Source organism: Phascolarctos cinereus, unplaced genomic scaffold (assembly GCF_003287225.1).
Source record: "Phascolarctos cinereus isolate Bilbo 61053 unplaced genomic scaffold, phaCin_HiC Scaffold_2;HRSCAF=192, whole genome shotgun sequence".
In the NCBI taxonomy this organism is placed as follows: Eukaryota; Metazoa; Chordata; class Mammalia; order Diprotodontia; family Phascolarctidae; genus Phascolarctos; species Phascolarctos cinereus.
In genome coordinates this window covers 181,107,480-181,131,742 of record NW_027555625.1, presented here as the reverse complement: position 1 = coordinate 181,131,742, position 24,263 = coordinate 181,107,480, and the positions used below count along the sequence as shown (strand labels likewise).

Sequence of the window (24,263 nt, the reverse complement as noted above, 5' to 3'; positions counted from 1 at the left end):
TCTTCCCTCTCCATGAGGAAAAAAAGAAAATGTTTAAATAGCTCTCAGGGTCTATTAAACAGCCTTTAGTTAAAGAGAAAATGAACAGCTCTACAATTTCATTTGTAACCTTAGAAAGTCACTCCTTTTAGACCTTAGTTTCTCCATCTATAAATAGAGGAAGTTAGATTAGATTACCTCAAATTTATTCTATGTTTCTCTGATCATATTTGTAGTATTTTTTAAAAATAGAAAATAGAATGCTGAAAGAGATCTCAGGGGTTATCTCACTCAACTCACACCTGACTGAGTATTTTTGTTGGCAGTTAACTTTTAAATATAATAATTCCCCTTTGCATAATGGAAAGAACACTGGATTTGGAGTTAGAGAGTTTGAGATTGGATTCCAATTCTCTTACAGTTTAGTAAGTGAATTACTGGGTCTCAGTTTCCTTTTTTTTCTTACTTTCTGGGCCTCAGTCTCTTCATCTGTAAAATGAAGAGGATGGACAAGATGATCTCTCAGGTCCCTTCTACCTCTGAACTATGTGCTACTTCTTACTTCTCTCTATGTCCCCCACTACCACTACTATTTGTTTTTTGATAAAAGATAGAAGTGGAAGTTTTGCTCAAAATGCTATCAAGATGAGTCATTCTGATGGAATTGGGAACATGGAGAAAATTTGCCATAAGAAATGAAGTATGATGACATCATTTTAAAAATTCAAGTGTGAGATTCAGAAAGAAAAAGTTTTCATTTCTATTTTACCAAGGAAAGCATAATCCTTGTAGAAATACACACATACATACATGTGTGCATATACACACTCATATACACTTATATGTATATACATATATATGCATGCACACACACATATATGTATATACATACATATACATACAAAAACCTATATATGTATGTATGTATGTGTGTATAAGAACCATATTTGAATTGGTTTAGGAAATTTCAGGTGAAGAAACACTCTCTGCCAATCTCTATACTTTACAGTTTTAGAGAGGTGCCTGAGATACCAAGAGGTTAATTGACTTGCCCAGGATCACAAAGCCAGTATGTTTTTAAGCTAGGCTTGAATCAAGATCTTCTTGACCCTGAGGTGGACTCTCTCTGCACTTATTACACACACTTCACAGACCCTTAATAAATGGTTGCTAACTTGAACTTCCTGATTGGAAAACAGGGTCACTGGGGGAGCCTAATAATTAAGTTAATTTATATTTCTTTTCCACTAAGTAGCACAGTGCTGATTATATTATATTCTTGAATTTTCAGATAATTTTCAACTAGTAGTACTCCAAGAAAAAGCCATCCTGAGAAAATAATTAAACACTTCACTATATTTTTACTGCCTAAATACACTCTATGACCTGATTTTATTTGTTGCTTAATAATTAGAAGCAAGGTAGAGATTATTTGAACAAAGCTGGTCCAGCCAGACCACTAGGCATACAAAAAAGTGGCAGAGAGGCCTTGCCAACACTAGCCCTAGTTACAAATGACAGCATTGTTCTAACATAGTGTGGCAAGGATTCTAGGTTATTCACTCAATGGTTCAGCTGGACATACACAGAATAAGACTGCTGTCTGGAACAACATTGTTGAATGTAAAAGACAATAATTTGAATTTTATTATAATTATTTTACATTATTCTGTTCATTTTGATTTCTTATAGTGTTTTTCTGCAAAGGCAATAAGGAATTTGTTATCTGTTTAGGAAATGGTACATAATATATGGACCTTGTGGGATCTGATTTCTTTTTTTCTTAAGCAACTGTGTTTATTCTTTAAAACTCCTAATAAATGAAAGCAAAACTTGCATCTAAAAGGACACAGCAGTTTATCCCCTTAGGCTATGTAGCAAGAATAAATAGTGGAGCTCTGTCAATTGGTTGAAAGTTTATAAAATTAAGGGAAAATATTTTTAAAGAATTTTCAGTTAATCTTAATTTAAATTGAACATACAACAATTCACTTTTCATCTGATATTAGGAGTTTTATAGATCAGATAAAAAAATGAACCAGCCATAAACCATAACATGGTAAAGGAAGAAGAGTCATTATATATTATCTATTCTAATTGTAAATTATGGCACAGAAAGGAGTGAGAAAGCCTCGGTTTCAGGTCCTGGCTCAACTACTTCTTATCTGTGTAAACCTGCACACAAATCACTTCCATTTCCTGCACCAAAATTTCCTCATCTGCAAATATGTAGTTGGACTAGATTAGAGGTAAGCAAACCATAGCCTCCAAGCCAAATACAACCCACCATCTGTTTCCAGAAAGCTAAGAATGATTTTTTACATTTTTAGTTGCTGACCCCTGGATTAGATGATCTCAAAACCTTTGCAGCTTCGAGTTTTAGAAGTCCTGATCTTCTGTAAATGGTTTGCCCAAGACTACACATGCAGGGATCTGCTGAAACCAGCCTTCGGGTCTTGGGAGAATTGATGGTTAAATTTTCCGTGTTTTTACATTTCAAAAATCAGCAAATACTACGAATCAGAACCTGATTTATTTTTGTTGTTGATTGTCTAGATTTAAAAAAAATGATGGTGAAAATGTTGGTAATACAGATTAAACTTAAAAGTGTGTTATGGGCACTCCCCACCACCACCCTCAGCAAGTTGTTAAACATTTCCTAGCAAATCCAAAGAAGGGACTTTTTCCACCATCCTGCACTTTCATGGTATAGTTGAGAGAACTGTTTTACTGAACTTTCTATGACTTGATGTTTGTTGTTGTTTGTTTGTTTAGCAGATAAAAAGACTTCCTGCTCATTAAGTTACCTTCCCATAAATATCAGTGTTTATTATAAGGGCCTCTTTGAAAGCTATAATGGCTAAATGTATGTCAGGTTGGCATATGTAATTAAATATCATGATTATATCATGGCCACTTCTCCCCCTGAGCTACATACCGTTGTGTCTGTAGAGCCATTCAAGTCAAACACACTAAATAATACATCAATCATCTGTGAGGGTGGGACAGCGAAAGGGAAAAAAGAGTTCTCTAAACCCTGAAACACATCTTGCTTTCATAAGCATTACCTGATTGTCCCTAAAACTTGCTGGCTAGGTGGAGAAAGAGAGTGCTTTATGGTTGGATTCCAGAGACCTGGGGCCAAGAAGTGATGAACAGATTCCCTTGTTAAATCCAAAACAATTTTCTTCTCAGGTTTGGAGCTCCAGCTTCTTCACTCATAATTAAGGCCTTAAAACCCAGCTGGTGCTTCACATCCCCTGCCTGCCCAAGCTACAGGGTAACAGTAAAGGAGAATGAAGACGATCACTCCTGCTGTTATGTATGTAAACTTCTTTTGGGTGGAGGAATGTTCACTCAGTAGGAAGGAGGATGTCTTCCCTTCTAAAAGATAGGAGCTCTGGATCCTGGGAATAACTTTTTTGGGGAAATGGCTGAAGTTTTGAAAGGATGGAATCAGATATTAAGGAGGATGCTTGTCTTGGTTCTCTTGTTCTATTATTCCTTATATGTAACACTGCTTGTCTCATCTCTGCTTCTATACTGCCCGTGTTCTATATCTGGAATGCACTTCATTTTCACTATTGTCCCTTAGATTCAATCCCTTGTGTTTCCTTCAAAGCTGTCTAAAACAACATTCTAAATTAAAAAACAAATCCTGATCTTCCATATGTGTATATATTAATACTTATAAAGACATACATATGTCTTTATATATATGCATATATATATGTGTATATAAGTATATGTGTATATATGTATATTCATGTACACATATGTACACATCTAGTCAGTTATGTGACACAAAACACAGGGTCCCAGACTGGGAGTCGGGAAAACCTGAGTTCAAATCCTGCCTCTGACACTTACTAGCTTTTGACCTTAGGTAAATCTTTCAACTTCTATACCTTGGCCTCGGCTTCTATACCATGGAGAATTTAACACCTACCTCACAGGGTTGTTTTGAGGATCAAATGAGATAACATGTAAAGCACTTTGCAAATCTTAAAGTGCTATGTGAATTCTAGATATTGTTATAATAATTATTGTTAAATGTATTTGTGTTTATTTATGTATGTGTTCTCTCTACTGATAGAGCATAAGCTCCTCGAGGGCAGGGATAATCCTTGGTACATAGTAGGTGTTTAATAAATGCTTGCTGATTGATTTCTCATTCTTTTATTGATCAAATCCTGTAGGACCAAAAGATTCGTGCTAGAGGAAGTGGTTTTAGATGACATTTAGTCCTATTTCCTCACTTAAGTAAGAATTTGGGCCCAGAGAACTCAACATCAGGGCAAATCCTATTCCTCTACTGCTAATTTTTCTGTTCTTTCTGCTCTCACAATTCATGGAGTTCCTATCATTCTCTTCCCAGTTTGGGAAATTCACATTTATGTAGCACCTTAAAGTTTATAGTGTGCCTTCTTCACAACAATCTTCTGAGAAAGGCAGTACAAGTATTGATAACCCCATTTCACAAATGAGGGAACAACGTTAGAACTTTGGATTAGAAGCATGTTCCCCTACTCCTGCCCAGCTTCTTTTCTCTACATAAACAAACTTTGATTGACTTGCCTTCTTAAATATACCACCATCCCAATACTCCTTGCTTTCTCTTTTTCTGTCTTTTTTCCAAATTGCATTTTTTGACACCAATGTGCTCTTAATTTTTGTTTCTTCTAGGCAGCCTTTCATTGCTGTAAAATATTCTCCAATCTCAGCAAAGATTTCTCTATCTATCTATCTATCTATCTATCTATCTATCTATCTATCTATCTATCCATCCAGACATATTACTAGAAGCTTTAAATCACTGAGCTGGGTTTTTATGTACAAATTGCTTATTAGTATAACATAGATTGTAAAACCCCAGGGAAAGAAATGTGTCTTTTTTTTGCCCTGTGTGATACCAAGTACACTCTATGAATAATTAATAATAACAGCATACTTGTTAACAGTTGGGCCATTTTTTAACAAAGCATCTTTATGATGCCTTTTCTTTACAATAAGTTCTCTTAATAAAACTAGAGAATACACTTGTTTATATTAGGAGCTCGTAGGTCAGCAGGATAAGTATTTATAACAGCTCAAGGGCAAAGAAATAGAAGTATTTTACATATTTGTCTTTCAAATATTCAAAGGTATTAGTACCTTTCAGTCAGCTCATGATTACCAAAGTAATATTTTTAAAGGACTATAGATGTAAATGAAATGGATATCCCACCAACTATATGGAAACTGATTCTTAATAAAAACAAACAACTCAGAAGTTGATATTTTTACTAAGTACCAAATCACTATGGGGAGGACAATGTAGCCACTATAATTTATTGGGCAGCTCAAATGGAAGTAGTTAGGATTCTTCAAACAAACATATCAACAGAGCAAACACACTTTATTACTATTTTAAGTGTCCAAAATTAAGCATGACTTCTGTGGTACTCTGTTATTGTATCATACCTAGAGCATGGTCACTTTAGGTGCTATATTATAGGAAGCATAACAAATTTTCCCTGAGGATGGCAACCAGGAAGGGAAGACTATATCACATAAGGCTCAAGTAAAGAAATTGGAGCTATTTAGATGAGAAAATAAACTTATGGATAACCTAATAGTCATTTTCAAGTTTTTGAAGGGCTGTGATAATAATGAGGCATTAGATTTAGACTACTTCACTGAAAAGGGCAGACCTAGGAGCACTGGATAGAAGTTGTTAAGAGGCTAATTTAGGCTTGATAAAACTATAATGGAATGGACTGGCCTATGGTAGGCAAGTCCTTGGAGCATAGATAGAAGTTCCCTACTTGATTTCAGTCAAAGAAACCACATGGAAACTTGGGGGAAGCTGGTTTCTGGTCATACACAGTTAGGGGGCTTGTAGTATATGATAACAACATCTTTTAATTGGCTACAGAACCAGAAGTACTAATGTCTCAGAGATTGCTAAACCAAATCTTAGTGGATATAGGAGATAGGAATACTTAAAGTTAGTCCTGACAGCCAAGCAGGGGAAAATTGGCTGCCCTCTCTTCCATTCAGAGGCAGCTAGGTAGCACAGTATATAGAGTTCTGAGCTTGGAATCAGGAAGACCTGAGTTTAAATCCATAATCATCCACTTATTAACTGTGTGATCTGAGTTGCCCCACTGGGGACCCAACTGGCCAGTTCCAGCTAGGCAACACAGCTTGTTTTTTCCTTTTGTCCTTCCTTCCTTCTTCTTCCTTCCTTCCTTCCTTCCTTCCTTCCTTCCTTCCTTCCTTCCTTCCTTCCTTCCTTCCTTCCTTCCTTCCTTCCTTCCTTCCTTCCTTCCTTCCTTCCTTCCTTCCTTTTTCTGCCCCGCCCTTCCTTCCTACCATGCCTTAAACTTAATTCACTCTGGCTCTCATTGGTTGGCCAATAATAGGTCCCAGCCCAAGCCCCACTCAGTGGTCACTGTTTGGGTCCAGATGGCTCATAGTGAATGTAAATAGTATTCATTTCTGTTTGTTCAGAAACCCTGAGGGTCTTCCCCCCTCTCCATTTTTTTTTTTTACTAGGTAACAGAGGACATTCACTGCCTGATTTCTTACCTGGCTTTAATCACTGAATGGATGTTACCTCAGTCAAAGTTAGAACTCAAAAAAAGACCTCAACTTAAAAAGGCCGAGGTTTCCCACTGCATCCAGGGCCATCCTCAATGGTCCTGATCAATATCTTGCCACTGGACCCAAATGGCTCTGGAGGAGAAAGTGAGGCCGGTGACTTTGCACAGCCCTCACTCACTTAAATGCAATTCACTTGCAAGTCATGGCATCACCTTCTGATGTCATGGTCCTCTTTGAAAACAAAAGACAAACAAGAAATACCATTTGCTGACTTAATTGTTCATGGTAAGCACACCAGTAGGGGCTCTAAGCAGTAGTACTACAACTTATGATTTCTGAGGATTACTTCAGAAGAAAAGTAGTCAGCTGCCTTCTGGGGCCACCAACCTGTAAGTATGAGTTCCTAGTTGGGCAAGTGGCCACGATGGGGTGCTTGGGTGCTTGTACTTGTACTTTGACCCCAATTTCTCTCCAGTCTCAGAAACACTGTCTCTGGCAATCACTCCTCAGCCCAAGGACACTGTGCCTAGCAATTACTCATGCATGGGCCCCAGCAAGACCCTTATATCTCTCCCTGGTGCAGGTACACAAAGCTGGGTGAGAGAGTGCTGGGCTGCTCAAGCCCCAGCCCTCAGATCACGTCTCTGGAAGCCTCCCAATTCCTTAGTAACTCCCTGCCTTGTGAGAAAGCTTTCCCTTGTTGCAGAGCATTCTCTCATCAAGACAGAGAGACAGGGGGTACCTTGCCCAGCCCAAGGAGTTTTGTCCTTGGCTGGCCAAGGGCTCTTCCTCCTGTCAGACTCCCAAGATCCATACCTCTGTTATCTCCCTCCCTATTTGGTGTACTCCCTGTACTTTCCCATCCATAGGATTACCTAATCGAGATTCCTGGCATTCCTTTCCCATGCCCTTTTCCATATAAACCCTAGCTCCATTCTCAGTCTTTTGCAGCTTCCTTAAGAATGCTTGCCTGCTGAAAAGCATAGCAATAAATCTTTGCCACCTTGACTTAAAGAATGCTTGAGTCTGTGAATTCATTCCAGATGACCCGTCCTGTACTCCAGTCTTTGAGGGGTCTCAACCTCTCAGACTGCAACAGCCACAGATAGGCTGCTACATAAGGGAAAAGTTCCTGATAAAGCTTTAAAAAGTAGGATAGAATAACTTGGCAATGAGCATTATTCCCTTCACTAGAGGTCTTAAAGTGAATAAAAGATAACGGCAGAATTCTGTAGCAGGTTCAATATACCAAAAAGCTCAGATACGAGTTATACTAGGATGGTTTCTGAATTCATTTAAATCCTGAAATTCTAAGATTTTTGGAAATGATCATTCAAGATTCATTCATTCATTATTGAATACCTACTGTAAGTAAGCCAAGGACTATGAGTCCAAAGAGCAGAAAGTCCTCAGAAATTTACAAATATTTTAAATGTTCAAGATCCAGTAAGTTGAACTTCATTTCATGAAATTATTCTGAACAAAAAATATCATTGCACATGTCAAGAAATAAATATTTGCTTTTGGAATTGGAATAAATACCTTCCAAAATCATAGTGCACAAAATGTTAGAGCTTGAAGGGACCTAAGAGTTTACTGATATTAATTTAACACTCTCATGTTATTGATAAAGAAACTGGAGCTCAAGAGGTTAAGTAATTTATAATTAAAGTAACAGTTGATCAGGATCCTAAATCTAGAATTTTATTTTTACTTTATACCCCCTAGAATGTAGGTAAGAAAAATGTAAATAAATTTAATTCAAATTAATAGTCGAGAAAGTGTGACCTTGGACAAGTTATTCAGCTTCTCTGGGCATCAACTTCCTCCTTTTTAAAATGTAAAGTTGGACTGGCTAACTTCTAAGGTCCTTCTGAATTCTAAAAAGTCCATCTGCAAGCCACTATTTATCATTTTGAAATATTTCAAGTTTTGTGGTGTTTAAAGTTCTATCAATAATTCCTCTTGATGTATTTTTAAAGTAACAAATTTAATGTGATTTAAAATAAATCAAATATTCTTTACTAAAGAGCACACTTTACTTTTAATAAGGTATCAAAATTAAATTACCACCTAAAGTTCAGTAATGGAGCCATATTAATTACAATGAAATAGGAATAAAACAACAGAAACAGTTAATTCATTTTCTAGATTATTCATGTATCTGAAAGCATATTTCTATAAAACTAACTCTATGATTACAAAATCTAAAAGTACAGCATTTGGAAAAGTTATCATACAGGATGCATTTTTTTTTTATTTTTTGGTTTTTAGGCAATGGGGTTAAGTGACTTGCCTAGGGTCACACAGCTAGTAAGTATTATGTGTCTGAGGTCGCATTTGAACTCAGGTCCTCCTGAAACCAGGGTTGGTGCTCTATCCACTGTGTCACCTGGCTGCCCCAGATGCATTATTTAAATCATAAAATGCTTCTTTTTACTTTTAAACAGTAGCTACAATATAAAATATGTTCCTCTTGTAAGTATTCGTAATTTCATTCATGTCTGTATACTTTTCACCAACTCTGATGCAAAATCCCTTGTAATAGTAAGTAATATAAGTAATAGTAGCAGTCTCACAAATTGTTATGGCCCAAACACTAATAACATGGAAATGACCCTTTTTATACTCCTGTGGTCTGTTCCCTGGAAAAAGACAAAGTTCATTTGCCGAAAGCCTTTCTAGTTTGGTATGACTTCCAATAGTTTGGCAGAAACTTTGACAAAACTTAGGATCCCCTCCATGCCTAGCTTAGGGAGGTATCTGATGAGGATACTGGTGGAAGAAAGGTATAAAACTATCCCAAATTGCTTATAAAACACAAGATCAGATTCAGCTTCAATTGCCAAGGGATAATTTGTAACTATGCCATGCATTAGAGAGAAATTCTTAATGTAATGGGATAAGTAAAAGTCTGCAGCTGTAACTTTGAATATTTTATAAAATTAGTCACAGAGCCTGGTAAACCCTTATAAAATCTAATATGCAAAAAGGAACCATAGCATTATAGTAGTGTTTCACTAATTTAAATAAATTTAAATTTGTCTTCCTTAAAAACCAAGTAGAAAGAAACCTGAAAAAACCAGCAATAAAAATTTCGATAGTTCAAAAAGAACCAGGAAAAGCATGACTACCCCTATTTGAAAAAAGTTGTGCAGGTCAAAAGAATAGATTAGAAAATCTTGCTTCTAATCAAATGTCTCTAAGATATTTTTGAATATTATAAATAGGGAGAAGACTAGATCATAGACTTAAGTGCAAAGTCATTAGATTTAGAGTTGGTAGGGACCTAAGAGATTAGCTAAGTTGATCTCATTTTATAGCTAATGGAAGTGAAACATAGCAAGGAAAGAGGCATCAGAGTTGGGATTTGAACCTAGCTCCTCTGGCTCTAAATATAGTACTCTTTCTCCTACAGTATAATGCACAAAGAAGAAATTCTTTAAATTAGGAAATGTGGCTTTTTTTAAATCAAGGAATGTGGTTATTCATTTAATACTATCATAGTTTTGAAATCATTAAAATTTCAGGTTACTCAAATGTAAATGGACAGGCATATGGTCTGCATGAGTAGACCAAGCATTGCCAACTAAGAATTGATACAAGTGACATAAATTATGTCATCAGAGAAATATGTGATTAGACAGGTGGGCCAGTCATCACAAAAGAGCTATAGATAACCAGTGGTCAGCTTGTCTGCTTAACCAGTATCTACAGGATGTCAAGAGAATTATAGGATAGCTCTCAGGTTGCTAGGCTCCCACTGGAGGATTTGTGGATAAAGATGGACAAGAGGAACCCAAGGTAAGAAGATGATGTGGGTCATTGCAAGGAATGTTCAAATGGATGAGATCGTATATCCATTTAAGTACTGAAGTATAATGGTTCTGATTTTTAAAAAGCATGAATCTTTTCATTTTTCTTTTAGTATTCCTTTTATTCATTGTTAATTTTTTTCTTTAACTCCCAAATTCCACAAAAGTTAAAACATAACAAGCAAATATTTTCAGAATATCAAAGAGTCAGAGAACCACTTTGCAACTATGTATTATGGGCTGGCTATGGGCAGGTTATGTTCTTTAGGTCTTGAAACATTTAAATCTTAGAATTTAGGACTAACAGGGATCTTAGAGATCATGTAGTTCAGCTTCTTCATCTTAAAAATAGGGATACTGACATCCAGGGTGAGGAAGGGACTTGTTTAAGGTCCAATAGGTAATAGATAGCTAGGCTAGAACTCAAATCCCAGTCTTCTAACTTTAAAACTTCAAATCCACTGTTCTTTCCATTACACCATGGCAAATCTCTCGTAGAGCTCTTCTGCACATTGTCCATCACACAACACAACTCTTAATAGTTCTGTTGCATAAAGGCAAGAAATCATTTTATGGAAGAATCTGATGATAATGCCTAGTTCTACTAAAGTAATCTGAAATTGCTGAGTATGGAAATTAAGCTTGTTTCGAACTCTCTTAATGTTGCTACTTGGGCATATGTAGCTATTACTCTACCAAGGAACTAAATTAAAAAGAGACCAACAGCTTCCCTCCCATCCTCAACATCATCACTTCCAAATACTCACTTTCACTCTTCCTAAGGAATCTATTAGCTTTGGTCTTTCTATTTTCACAAATTATTTTACAAGCCATTTTACTTTCTGACTTCTCTCTTTCATCTTTATAAATTCAGAGATAGCAATTACAGCCCTCTGAGGCCTGCTTAGAATTTTACTATCCTGATGTCCTGCCCCCCACTGGATGAATGAAATGAAATCATGTGACCACCTACCCACACACCTTGGCAGAGGTGCACTCCACACACGACGTCCCCCACCCAGGCAGGTAAGCTTAGTTGCACCTTCCAAACGATATCCAGAGAAGCACGAAAAGGTCAGAGAATCCCCAACTCCAAAGTGAAAACCAATTCTTCGGCTGAAAGCAGGAACACCTGGATCATCACATGGTTCCAAATCATATTCTGGTTCAAGAAGAGAAGTAGAAAATGTATGGGAAAAGGGAGCAAAAACTTACAGTAATCAGAAAAAATACCTAAATACTTTCAGAAAGAGAAAATTTCAGAACTCAGTCCATAAAATCTATTTGAACTGAGTCTATAATACCTATGTTTATTGTTCAACATGAGATTTGACTGAAATATTGGGATTTTTTTTCTTAAACAAACAACAAAGTTTTGTTCAGAGAGGCAGCAAGAAAGCAAGCTTCAAAGCAGGGATGATATGGGTTCAAGTCAGGTTTCTAATGTATATTAACTGTGGGACTCTGGGGCAAGTCACTTAATCTCTTGATGCCCTAGGCAATTATCCTAAAACCTTATAAATTTCTCTGTAGTTCCTGATATGCCTTGGTAACCTCAGTTTCCTCTCGGGAAGCCTTTTTGTTATTGCAAAGAAATCAGAAGTCCAGTCCAAGCCCCTTATCTTCCCCTAAACCTAGCCAAGAAAGACTACATCAAAGGAGTTTTTACCTTAGGGGTTTCACACTTATTCAAGCAATGCTGCCCTGTGTTCCTCTGAGAACTGCTCTCAAAATTATAAAAGATTGACATGGTGAAAACACTGGATTTGCCATCAAAATACCTGGTTCACTTCACATATGTTTCCCCTTATGAAAAATGAGGGATTTGGATAATTAATAAACATTTATAAAGTACCTATTATGTGCCAGGTACTGTGCTAAGTGCTGGGGGTACAAAAAGAGGCAAAAGACATGGTTTCCACTGTCTCCAACTTTAAATCCTGTGACAGTCAAGGAAAATTAGTCCGATGCAGTATCATAAGAAGCACATAGATAAATCAAGTTTCATTACTGCAAAGTCTCCAAGCATCTTGAAAATACATTTCATTTCCCCAAAACATTTAAAGGGTTTTTTTTTTGCTATTTTTCACGTATAAAACATATTTTAGCATGATGTGATGATGAGCAGACAACCTGTAAAAGAGTTACCTTCTAAAGGTATGTCTCAAGAAGTATTCAACATCTTGGTACAGGTGTCTTAATACAGGCTCCAGAGATTCCAAATAATAAAGTCTCAGTACAGGGAAAGGAAGTAATCTCCCTTAGATCCCATTTATGCTGCAGGGGAGAAACCAGGGGAAGGGGAAGACAGAGCTCTGGGGTCCTAGATTGGAGTTAGGTGACCAACCTGAGTTGAAGCAGAATGGGTTTTTAATAGCGTACTTATGTGGCAGAGTTTGGAACTGAGATCGTAGGTTAAAGTTCAAGACAAATATTGACTCTTGCTTTCAGGGAGGAGTGGAATGCAAGGGGAAACTGACAGCTATTCAAACTCCCCAAAATGGGGGAAAGGGGATTTGGATCATAACTGCTTGTCTTTGTAACTAGGGGCCTTGTTTTTATTTTTAGAGCTGCTCAAAGCTCCCGTTTTTAAGAGAGGCTATGGGATTCCCTTATAAGAGATAGTACATGATTGCATGATAATGGAATTATTATTTGACTACCTTATGTGACTATAGACAATTAATCTCTTAAACCTCAGTTTTTTCTTCTGTATTTTTACCCCCAATACCTACCTCACAGGCTCATGGTAGATAAAGTATCTTAGACTTTGAATCTCTAGGGAAAAGCAAATTATGTTTTATTACCTTTGGAGGTGAGTAGCTTAACAAAAAGCTCAGAGAATATACTATAATCTCCACTCTTTGAACAAGTGTTCCCTCCAGCTTTAGCAATGATCTTTTAGATAATGCTGATCTTCACTTTTACTTCACAATTTTTAAGTACTTATATATGGGGTGACACAGTGCATAGATTGTTGGACTTTGAATAAGGAAGACCTGAGTTCAAATTCTGTCTCAGATACTAATTAGCTTTATTAGTTTGGGCAAGTCATTTTAACTTCTCTCAACCTCAGTTTCTCCATTTGTAAAATGAGATTATACTGGCTCCTACCTCCCAGGATTCTTGTGAATATCAAATGGGATAGCATTTGCAAATCTTAAAGCCTAATAAAATGCCACCTACTATTTATTGATAGCATAGTAGAATCCCATTATAATATGGTTCTTCCCTATACTGGAGGGCCCTCTTTCCTCCAACTATTTTGCTGCATGGACCTTTGACTATGGCCTGAAGGACTTAACCCTTTTATGTAAATAATTTACAACCTCAAGGGAAACCCCATATGTGGATGCCTCAGAAAGGAGCCCATTGTATTTGGCAAGGCAGCCCTCAGCTGTTCTTTACAACCTGATCCTTTCCTAGCGAGCTACCTTTCCCTTCTCACTCCCATTCTCTACTATTTTCCAATTCTAAAACAATAATCAAATCATTATTGGCATTGCCATTGGAAAAAGGCGTGTCAATCTACTTTGTTGTAACTTTCCAAAACACAGTTAAGTGGCACAGTGGATAGAGCACTGGACCTGGAGTCAGAGACACCTGAGTCCAAATTCAGAATCAGCCACTTAAGCTGAAGCAAGTCATACAATTTCTGTTTCCTTAACTGTAAAATGGGGATAATAATAGCACTTACTTCTTAGAGCTGTTATGAGGATTAAACGAGATAATATTTGTAAAGCACTTAGTGCAGTACCTGGCATGTAGTAGGTACTATATAAATACTATTATTATTATTTATTACCTCTTCTTAGCTACCATTCTTCTTCATGTGTTTTCTCCCCCATTAGAATGTGAGCCCTCAGAGAATTTAGACAACTTTTGTTTTTGTATCTGAATCTCTGGAGCTTATCACAATGTTTGGTGTACACTAAACAATTATTTTTTTTTCATTCATTCAGAATTATATAAATTTAGATATACTCTAATCCAATTTGTGTACTCTGAAAAAATGTATATAGAAAAAATAAATTTGATATAATATCTATCTGGATGAAGTGTGCATTAGTGTTGTATAACATCAGAGTTATGAAGAAGATTCTACTGGATATATTTACACACACACATATTATACAGGTGTATCCAAAAAGTCTTGGTCAATTTAAAACTGAAAACTTCTCTAAGACTTTTGTGACAGCATGTATGTATGTGTGTATAATATGAACGTGCTTTCCTTTTACCCTCTCCACTTTATCTCTTCCTTTTTAATGTGTTATATATTGCAAAATAGATTTAAACCTCTTAAGGATGGCAGGGTCTTTTAGAAAAAAAAAAGCTCTGTTATTAACACACTCAGCAAACTGTAGCATTCAACAACTGCTGACTATTCTTTGGTGAAAATTGATAAGAATGTATCAAGTATAAAGTATTATACTATACAAGGAATTGAACAATTGACATAGAATTGCATAAAGATCAATAAAACCTCATTAATTTAAACTCTGCTAAATAAAAACACTTGGCAGGCCTGGGATGAAATCCATAGACTAATACAACTAAAGCCAGAAGGACTTTAGAGAATATCTAACTTCAAACACATGATCCTCTCATGCTATACTAGTATAGTCTTGCCCAATCACATTTTTCAATCGATGAAGAAATTAAAGGCTAAAAGACATTAAGCAGTACGTCCAAAGTCACAAAGGTAGTATCATAGCTGGGATTCAAACATACTGTTGTGATGCTATTTAATCACATAATGTTTTTCCCTCCCCCCTTTACAAAACTGCATGCTAAATAAGACCTGTTGAAGGAATTATAACCAAGAACCTAGACAGACAAGCTATGCAAACTAGAAGGTGTCCATATATTTGAAAACAATTGATGTTACATATAGTCTGCATTTACTTGACTCTGCTTTCCAGATCATAGATCTAGAGCTGGAAGGTCGCCCAACACCCTCATTTTATAGAAAGATAAAGCTAGGGGCAGCTAGGTGGCGCAGTGGATAGCGCAATGGCCCTGGAGTCAGGAGGACCTGAGTTCAAATTCGGCCTCTGACACATAACACTCACTAGCTGTGTGACCCTGGGCAAGTCACTTAACCCCATTGCCTAGCCAAAAAAAAAAAAAAGAATAAGGCCCAGGGAGGTTGTGACTGAACCAGGCTCAAACAGGTAGTATAAGAATTAGGATTTGAACCCAGGTCCTTAGATTCCAGACCAGTGTTCTTTCCATTGTGTCACAATGACTATGATCTCTTTGAGGAAGACACCCTCTCTGGAGGAAGGGAAGGGAATCGATGTTATTATGATCCCATTTTACAGTTGAGGAAGCTCAGGCAGTTAGCAGTTATGTGACTTGTCCAGGGTCACATAGCTAGAAAGTATTTGAGGCTGGATTTGAACTCAGGTCTTCCTAACTCAAGTTCTAAAGCTCTAGTCCCACAATTTTTAGCCCTGGATAATTTCTTGGGGCATTAAGAGATTAAGTGATTTGCCTAAAAATGATCATTTATGTTAGAAGTGTGACTTGAACCCTGCCTCTGTGGCCAGCTATTCAGTATGCAAACTACTTCTGACAATTTGTGTCTATTAATTAATAAAGTGGTTCTACTTATAGTTAAATTTTGTAGACTTAACTATTAAAATAACTTTTAGATACTTTAAAAATTAAATAATCAATAATTATTTCCTGATCATTCAGATTTCTTCTTCCCAATTAATCCAAATCATTGTTATAAAAATACCTTGATTCTCATGTTGTTTCTGAGAAACAATGTAATGCATATACAGGGTCCTAAGACCTTGATATTTAGAGCTGGAACAACTCTAAACCAACAAGATCTAATTTAATTCCTCCATGTAAGGTTGAGGAAATTGAGCTCCAAAGAGTTTTAATGATTTGCCAAGGGTTCCATAAGTTGTAAGTGCAAAGCAAAAACTAGGGCTCTGTTTTTCTGATTCCAAATACGGTACCATTTATACTATACCATGGTTATAATAAAGAGTCTTACAAAAGCAACAAAAGCTCTGTTTTTTTTTTAACCAATATTGAACAGGTAAGGAAAAAAAGAACATTCCATCATTAAACAAATGGCAAATATTTTCCATCTCAAGATCGCCTCACTCATCTGAACTCAAATTTAAAAATACTAAGCATAGAGTTAAAAGAATCAGATTCATTGGGTTATAGAATTTAAAGCTAGATGTCACCTCAGAAATAATTTTATTACAGAATTTCAGAGCTTAAAGGGACAAAGAGGCTATTTAGTCCTGCTTGTGTCTGAATAGGGATCATCTCTCTGCACTCTGCTGCCAGTGGTCCTCTAAAACACTTTTTCCTGAAAACCACTATTTATTTTTATGGCAGCCCATTCCATTTTTGATAGTTTTAATTCCGAAGTTTTTTTTTCTTTTTCCCCTTATGTTAAACCTAAATCTAACCATCTGCCTTCTATAACTAAAACAGAAGAAATCTGAACCCTCTTCCATATGACAATCCTTCAAAATTCAAAAAAGGACTGCATGAGTGGTTTCTTTCCTGATTTCTCAAATATCTAAAGAAATTAGGAGCCTCTGGGTCACCACTTCACTTTAAGCCAACACAACCATCTGGTGGTAACTACTATAAATTTCAGACTTTAAGTCTCAGAGATATATTGAAACCTCATGGGTCACAGGATACCAAACTCAGCCCTATAAAAAATTGCACAGGTAGCACATGCTGTTACTACTTTCTCTAACATCTATCATGTTGGCTTTCTATGTCCCAAAAGCTGTTCTGGCTCTTAGCAAGCCCAAATTATTATTTTCAATAAAAATTACTCATTTTGACAAAGTGCATTCTATTTGAGATTGTGAAAAGTGAACGAGCAGTTTGGAAAAAAGAACTCTAACAGAGTATAATATCACTCATTATACTGTCATTATGCTTTAATTTACTGTTGGTGGTCTACTACTTGCATTCAGAGTTCTGTTGTTGGAAACACTGTGGACATTATTGCTAAAAAGGCTTTTCTTCTAATTGTATTTCCATTTAAGATTTCATTTCCTATGCTTTCTCATAGTTCACTCTGAGTATCTATGCAACTACAAAGTTTTCCAAAGCATATGGAGGAATTTTTTTTTCTTTTGCATCCAAGCACAGGGGACTTTTACAACATTTGATTAACTGAAACCAAAAAATCACAACAATCTATCAGTAAATAACTATATCATTCACTGCTAAACATTGTCATAATCAGGGAAAACAGGATTTAAAAAAATTAACTCTACATTGTGTAACTCTGGTAAACTTAACCTCTATATGCTTCAGGTTCCTCATCTGTAAAATCTCACAGGGTTTTTGTGAAGATCAAATGAGATAACATTTGTAATACAATTTGCAAACCTTGAAGTACCACATAAATGCTAGCTATTTATTTATTCCTCTGTTTTTAATTTGTCATTATTATTACACCTGAGAGACCAAAGTTATTTTTTTTCTCCAAGATGTTTTCTTTTATTAGTTATAAAATAAGGAAAGAGATAGAAGATTTGATCCTTGCTCTCTGTTACCATCTAGTTAAATAACAAAGAACATGCACAAAGGACAACTGAAGAACACATTTCCAAAGCAATATATCAGAGAATGCAAATTAAATTATCACAAGGTATGTAGAACATAAGATCTAGAAGGAATTTTCAAGGCTTATAGGCTAACCAGCTCATTTCATGAATAAGGAAATTAGTTATAACTACAGCATAGCACTGAGTTCTAAATTCCAAGCAGTCATGATTGTTACTTTATTTAGTCTCCTTCTCTTGGACTCCCTCTAAAAAAAACAACAACAATAAAAAACCCAACGACTTCCATTTATTTGACATATATTTTATATTTACTGTTATATGTAAATACATTGCTATTTTTCTCATACAGTGTGATGAGAAGGGATATTTCATGTTTGTTTTTATATCCCTATCACCCCACATAGTCACTGGTACAGTGTTGGTGTTTTATAAATTCTTACTTATAGATAGGTTAACATCTCAGAGAGACCACTATCTAGGCTTTCATTGTTCAGTGCTTCACTGACAGGGAGCTCACTATCTCAAATACATTCCATTGTAGGGCACTTCTAATGGTTAAGAATTGTTCTATAAAATTGTCTTAAATAATTGTATTACATAACTAATCACCTCAGTTACTAACATTATCTTACTCTTAAAATTACTTTGATTTTTTTTTGTTTTTACTTACATATGTCATAACTCAGCCCTCTCCTACCTTTCCAGTTTTCTTTTACCTTACCTCCCTGAAATGTACTCTTTCTTCCAGTGACACTGGTCTCCTGGCTATTTCACAAACAAGATACTCCTCTCTCATCTCCAATAATTTTCTCAGTCTGTCCTCCATGCCTGAAACATTCTCCCTCCTTAGTCCCAACTACTGATCACGCTGACATCCTCTAAGTACCAACTAAAGTCAAACCTTCTATAGGAAGGCTTCTCTAATCCCTCTTAATTCTAGTGCTTTCCCTCTTTTAATTTTTCCTATTTAATCTGTCTATAGCTTTCTTTGTTCATACAAATATATATGTACATACATTTATATGCATTTATACATACACATATATACATATATACACACATATGTACATATGTCTTTATGACTTTGCATGTTGTCTCTCTCATTAGATTGTAGGGTTCTTGAGTGCAGGGACTGTCTCTTTTTGTATTCCTAGCACTTGGCATAGTGCCTGGTACATTGTAGGAGCTTAATTAATATTTATTAATTGATTGCCTGACTGTACCTCTCAGTACCTAGCCTATGATGCCTCATGCACAATAGGAACTTTGAGTAAATTCAATCCTCTTACTCTAAATCCAATGTTCCGTCTGTTTCTAGCAGTAGCTACCAGTATTCTATGCCTATACTTATCACCTTAATTTTTGTCTTTTCAACTTCAATTATCCCCAGGGATGACAACCACAAGACCTCAGGGCCAAAGGTTGATAGAGAGAACAATTCACCGTACCTGAAAATGTGATATTGAAGCCTTCATAAGAAATTGAGAAATCTGATATAAACCGAAGTTGTGCAGTGAAGTTTCCAAATAGACCAGCTTTAATTGTATGAGGTAGCACAGAACCAGTAAGCCTGGCAACAGGCTCTGTGAAACTTCCATCTTCTGTAATCAGCAGGTAATCATGAGAGCTCTCAAGGTGAAAAGTGTGAAAAATCATTTGAACACCTTTAAGGACCAAAGGAAATAAAAGATAGAGAGAAGTCAAGGAACAAACATTGGACATTGCTTTCACCTCATTGTAGCATAGTCCTTTTCACGTGTGCACTCACACAGGCTTACACATATATGCACACTTGTCTACATATATACTGTTTGCTCTCAGTAGAATGAAAGCTCCTTGAGAGTAGAGAATATTTCATTTTTGTTTTTGTTTCTCTACAGCCTAGTAAAGCATTTGACACATAGTAGGTAATTAATAAATATTTATTTAACTAACTGAGTTCCTGCCTGCTTATATCTAGACTGTAGAATGAACATCACAGCTTGCCGTACAAAAAACAAAAATTGGGGTAAAAACTCTAGCTGGGAAAATTATGATTATAATTATTCCTGTTGTTCAATCATTTCAGTTGTGTCTGACTCTTTGTGACCCCACTTGGGGTTTTCTTGGCAAAGATAACTGGAGTGGTTTGCCATTTCCTTCTGCTGCTCATTTTATAGATGAGGAAAGTGGGGCAAACAGGGTTAAATGACTTCCTCAGAGTCACACAAGTAGGAAGTGTCTGAAGCCAGATTTGAACTCAGGAAGAAGAGTCTTCCTGATTCTATGCCCAATACACATAGCTGCTCAATGATTGCTTTGAAATTGTATTTATCAATTTATTTATTCTTCTTAAATGCTTTCTTGACATTTTTTTATTCAAAATTCTACTGCCACTAGTACAGACTCCCTTTTTCTCTCTGCCTCCAACAAAACCAGACTCTTGTAACAAATAAACAAATAAAAATAAATCAACTCATTCACCATATCAAAAAATGTAAGCCCCATTCTACACCTATAGTTCACCACCTCTCGTTAAGAAGAGGAAGACATTAGGCAGCTAGGTGGAGCAGTGGAAGGAGCACCGGCCCTGAAATCAGGAGGACCTGAGTTCAAATCCAGCCTCAGACACTTGACACTTACTAGCTGTGTGACCCTGGGCAAGTCGCTTAACCCCAATTGCCTAAAAAAATAAAAATAAGAAGAGGAAGACATGTTTGACTACATGGGAAGATTCTAGCTGGTAGACTGAATTAAATATTAATTTGGAAGTTTTCATAAGCTTATAGAAATGCACTTGAGAACTCTTTAAAACATATTAAGAAACAACAGACAACTTCCACTTCCTTTTAAGCCCTCAGAACCAAAGCTGTCAGATTGTAGCATTGGGAAATCAGATTGGCTTCTCATTAGCTGATTCATTAGCATAATACAGGAAATTTGAAAGAAAAATTTAGCATATTGTGTTACTATCCTGAGATTATTCCTATTCCCAATATAACCAAACCAATCAAACATTTATTAAACACTTACTAAAAGGAAGGCATTCTGTAAGGCACTGACAGATAGATACAAAGACAAAATTAAAAAAAAAAAAAGCCTGCCTCTCCGCCTTGTCCCATCCTCTCCCTTTCCCAATCTTTTTCATGCTAGTCATGATCAATATCTATGCCAGTGATGCAAAGGGTACTGTTTCTGCTCATAGGGTAAACAAACCTTTCACAGTACCCTCCCTTTTACAGTGGAAAAAATAACACTGCCATCAATCTTTGCCAAATGCCCTCCCTTTCCGATTGGTCTGGATAGGTTCAACAACTATGTTGGTATTATTTTCTTACTCTGAAAGAAACATATTCTAATGAATAGTTCCTTTGGCTATTAGAGTAACTTCTGGGATTCAGAAATGAAATATTACTTTACTATGTAAAAGTAAACTTGAAGGTTCAGGAATCAGGAAAAGGCAACACTATATTTATTGTAGTGATTGATTGTGAGAAAAATTTCCACATTTCAAAAGTCAATCTTATCTATGGGAGTCAAGAATTGTGGAAGGATGTTCAAAAATGGAACATATCAGTGGCTCCTCAGAAAAGTTCATTTTTCAAGAAGCTAAAATCATAAGTCACCTGGCTTTACACAGACCAACAAAATAATATAATTTTAAATATTTTGCTGTGTGAGGACATTTAAATTCCCAGGAGGAACAGAGGAGCGATAAAAGTCAAAACGGGACACAAGTGTCCTTTTTGATTTCTACTCAAGACAATCTAAGGATGCCCTTTTTGAAACTTCTCCTTGGGGCACCAAAGTTTAAATTCATATAACTGAATGCATGACCATTTAAAAAGCCTACTTTCAGTTGTTATATGTGAAAGATATCTGTGTGCTTTTTCTATAATAAAGTAAAATTATATTTTAATATTTCATATGTATGCATACTATGTAATAACAGTTTTTTTAACTAAACAAAAAGGTGGAGAAATTAGAATATTGCAACTTTAAAAATTGGAGCTTTTTTATCTTTATATATTTATCTCAATATTTCTGCATAGTTTTTATTCTCCTTGAGGGGATATTCACCCTTCAATATGTATCCATTATAGCATAATGTAACCCTGAGGATCTTTTTGACAGCTATTAATTTTTTTTTCAAAATCAGGAGAATTTTTAAGGCTATTCCTTTATGACCTTCTCTCAGAAGGGACAACAGCTCTTGGACTGCTGTGTTATGGCAAGATTTTTAGTTGACACTTCTCTATTTAATTCAATTCAACTCAAATATATGAAGGACTAACACTATGAAAGGCAATGTGCTAGATATTATTTAGCTCTGCTGAATGTAGATATTGTATTATTCTTTAATTAACCATCATACCTATTTCTTTACTGCCCCATTTCTATTTTCCTTTCCATTTTAGTGAGGTAGATTTCCTTTCTTTAGTCTTTCTTACTAATTTCCATGAATCTCAGCTATCTGACAACTTTGGAACAAAGTGATGTATCCACTCTTTCTTCAGGCACTGATCATTTAAGGAGTAACACACACCCCCCCCCCCCAAGCTTCAGCAAACAAAGCTTAAACACCAAAGCAAAGCTATTAACAGTGAGGGAAATATATTTATTAGAGGAAATAAATGAAGTGCCTCCTTATTTCACATATTAACAAATGCTTTTTTTCATTTTGCCCTCAGCATGTTTTCATCTTGTACATGGTTTTGTTAATATATTTGCAATACATTATTTCATTCTTACCCTTTCCATGAGATACTTCAATAGTCCAAGTACAATTTAGAGAGTTTGGATAGAAATCAGGAAATCCTGGTGAAAGTACAGTTCCACTCTTCCCATGAATGTAGCCTCCACACAGAGCTGAATGTAAGAAAGCAAAAACATCAGTCAGTTGGAGCTTTATAGCTAGTTACAGTAGATGGAACTTTAAGAATGTTTTCCAGCTTGCCAAAATGTTAAAAATAGTGATCTAATGTTACCTTAGGGCCAAAAGATGACAAATCAATTTTACTTATATTGGCTTTTAACAACACACCAACTTATTCAGGAATAGCCTGAATGGCTACACAAGACACAGAACACAAACAGAGAAAAAGCTGTGAACCTGAGCCCAAATTAAAATTCATACATGTCTATGCAAATTACATTGGTCAGAATGTAGTTTCCGGAGAAGCTGGTTTCTGTGGTAACCCTCTCAGTAAGAGAAGAGTGACCTATAATAAAATATATCATGTGGAATATGGGCTGATAAAAAGTCTAATTTTAGCAGACAAAGAAGAGGAATACAACTGTGAGAGATTTAAATATCATTACAATTTATTGAGTACTGCAATTTTAAGATGCTAATATATGTATACAAAGTAAATAATTTGTAATTTTCTTAAAATACTTGAAATTTTCCAGACTCCAAAACCAGACAAAAATAGGACATCTCTCAGTGTTATATATTTCTCTTTTAAATCAAATCATTTAAATTCACAATGAAGAAATGTTAGACACATCATTTGAAAAATACAAGTGTCATGTAATGCAATTGTTGTTCAGTTGTTTTTCAGTCATCTAACTCTTTGTGATCCCATTTGGGGTTTTCTTGGCAAAGTCATTGGAGTGGTTTGCTATTTCCTTCTCCTGATAATTTTACAGATGATGAAACTGAGGCAAATAGAGTTAAATGATTTCCCCAGGGTCACTCACACAGCTGGTAAATGTCCGAGGCCAGAGTCTTCTTGACTAAGCCCAACACTCTATCCACTGTGCCACCTAACTGCCTTGCAGTAATGGAGTAGATAAGTGTAATGGAGAGATTGTTTCACTTTTGTCATTGCATACTGAGAAAGTGCCATAGTACCTCAAAAATAGTAGCTACTTAATAAATGTTTCTTGATTGATGACAATGCTCTCTTCTGGTTCTCCTCCTTACCTGTCTGACCTCAGTCCCTTTTGGTGGATCTTTATCTAGATTGTGTCTGTTATTTCTGGGTATCACTCTCCCAGTGATATGACCTAAGCCCTCTTTTCTTCTTCCTCCCTACTATTTCACTTGGTGCTCTTGTCAGCTCCCATGGATTCAGTGATTATTTCTATATAGATAATTTTCAAATATATTTATCTAGTCCTAGACTCTCTCCCAAGACTTCCAGTCTTGCCTTTCCAATTGTCTATTAGACAACTGGAACTGGAAATACTATAGTCTTAAACTCAACACGTGCATACTGAACTCATTATTTCCCCCCAAGCACTTCTCCTCCCCTTTATAACATTCCTACTAATGTTGAGGGCATCATCATCTTTTCCACTTATCCAGGCACACAATCTAGATATC

At 36.0% G+C, this 24,263-nt stretch overlaps 1 protein-coding gene across 1 annotated transcript in view; it reads right to left on the bottom strand.

Annotated features, from left to right (window-relative positions):
* CSMD1 (CUB and Sushi multiple domains 1) overlaps window positions 1–24,263 on the bottom strand; it is a 1,378,384-nt gene that overhangs the window by 528,057 nt on the left and 826,064 nt on the right. The window contains exons 17-19 of the mRNA XM_078149151.1: window positions 22,685–22,801; window positions 19,402–19,617; window positions 11,356–11,544 (exon numbers count right to left, since the gene is read on the bottom strand). Coding sequence (XP_078005277.1) covers window positions 11,356–11,544; window positions 19,402–19,617; window positions 22,685–22,801 — 522 coding nt within the window. The remainder of the gene's footprint in view (window positions 1–11,355; window positions 11,545–19,401; window positions 19,618–22,684; window positions 22,802–24,263) is intronic.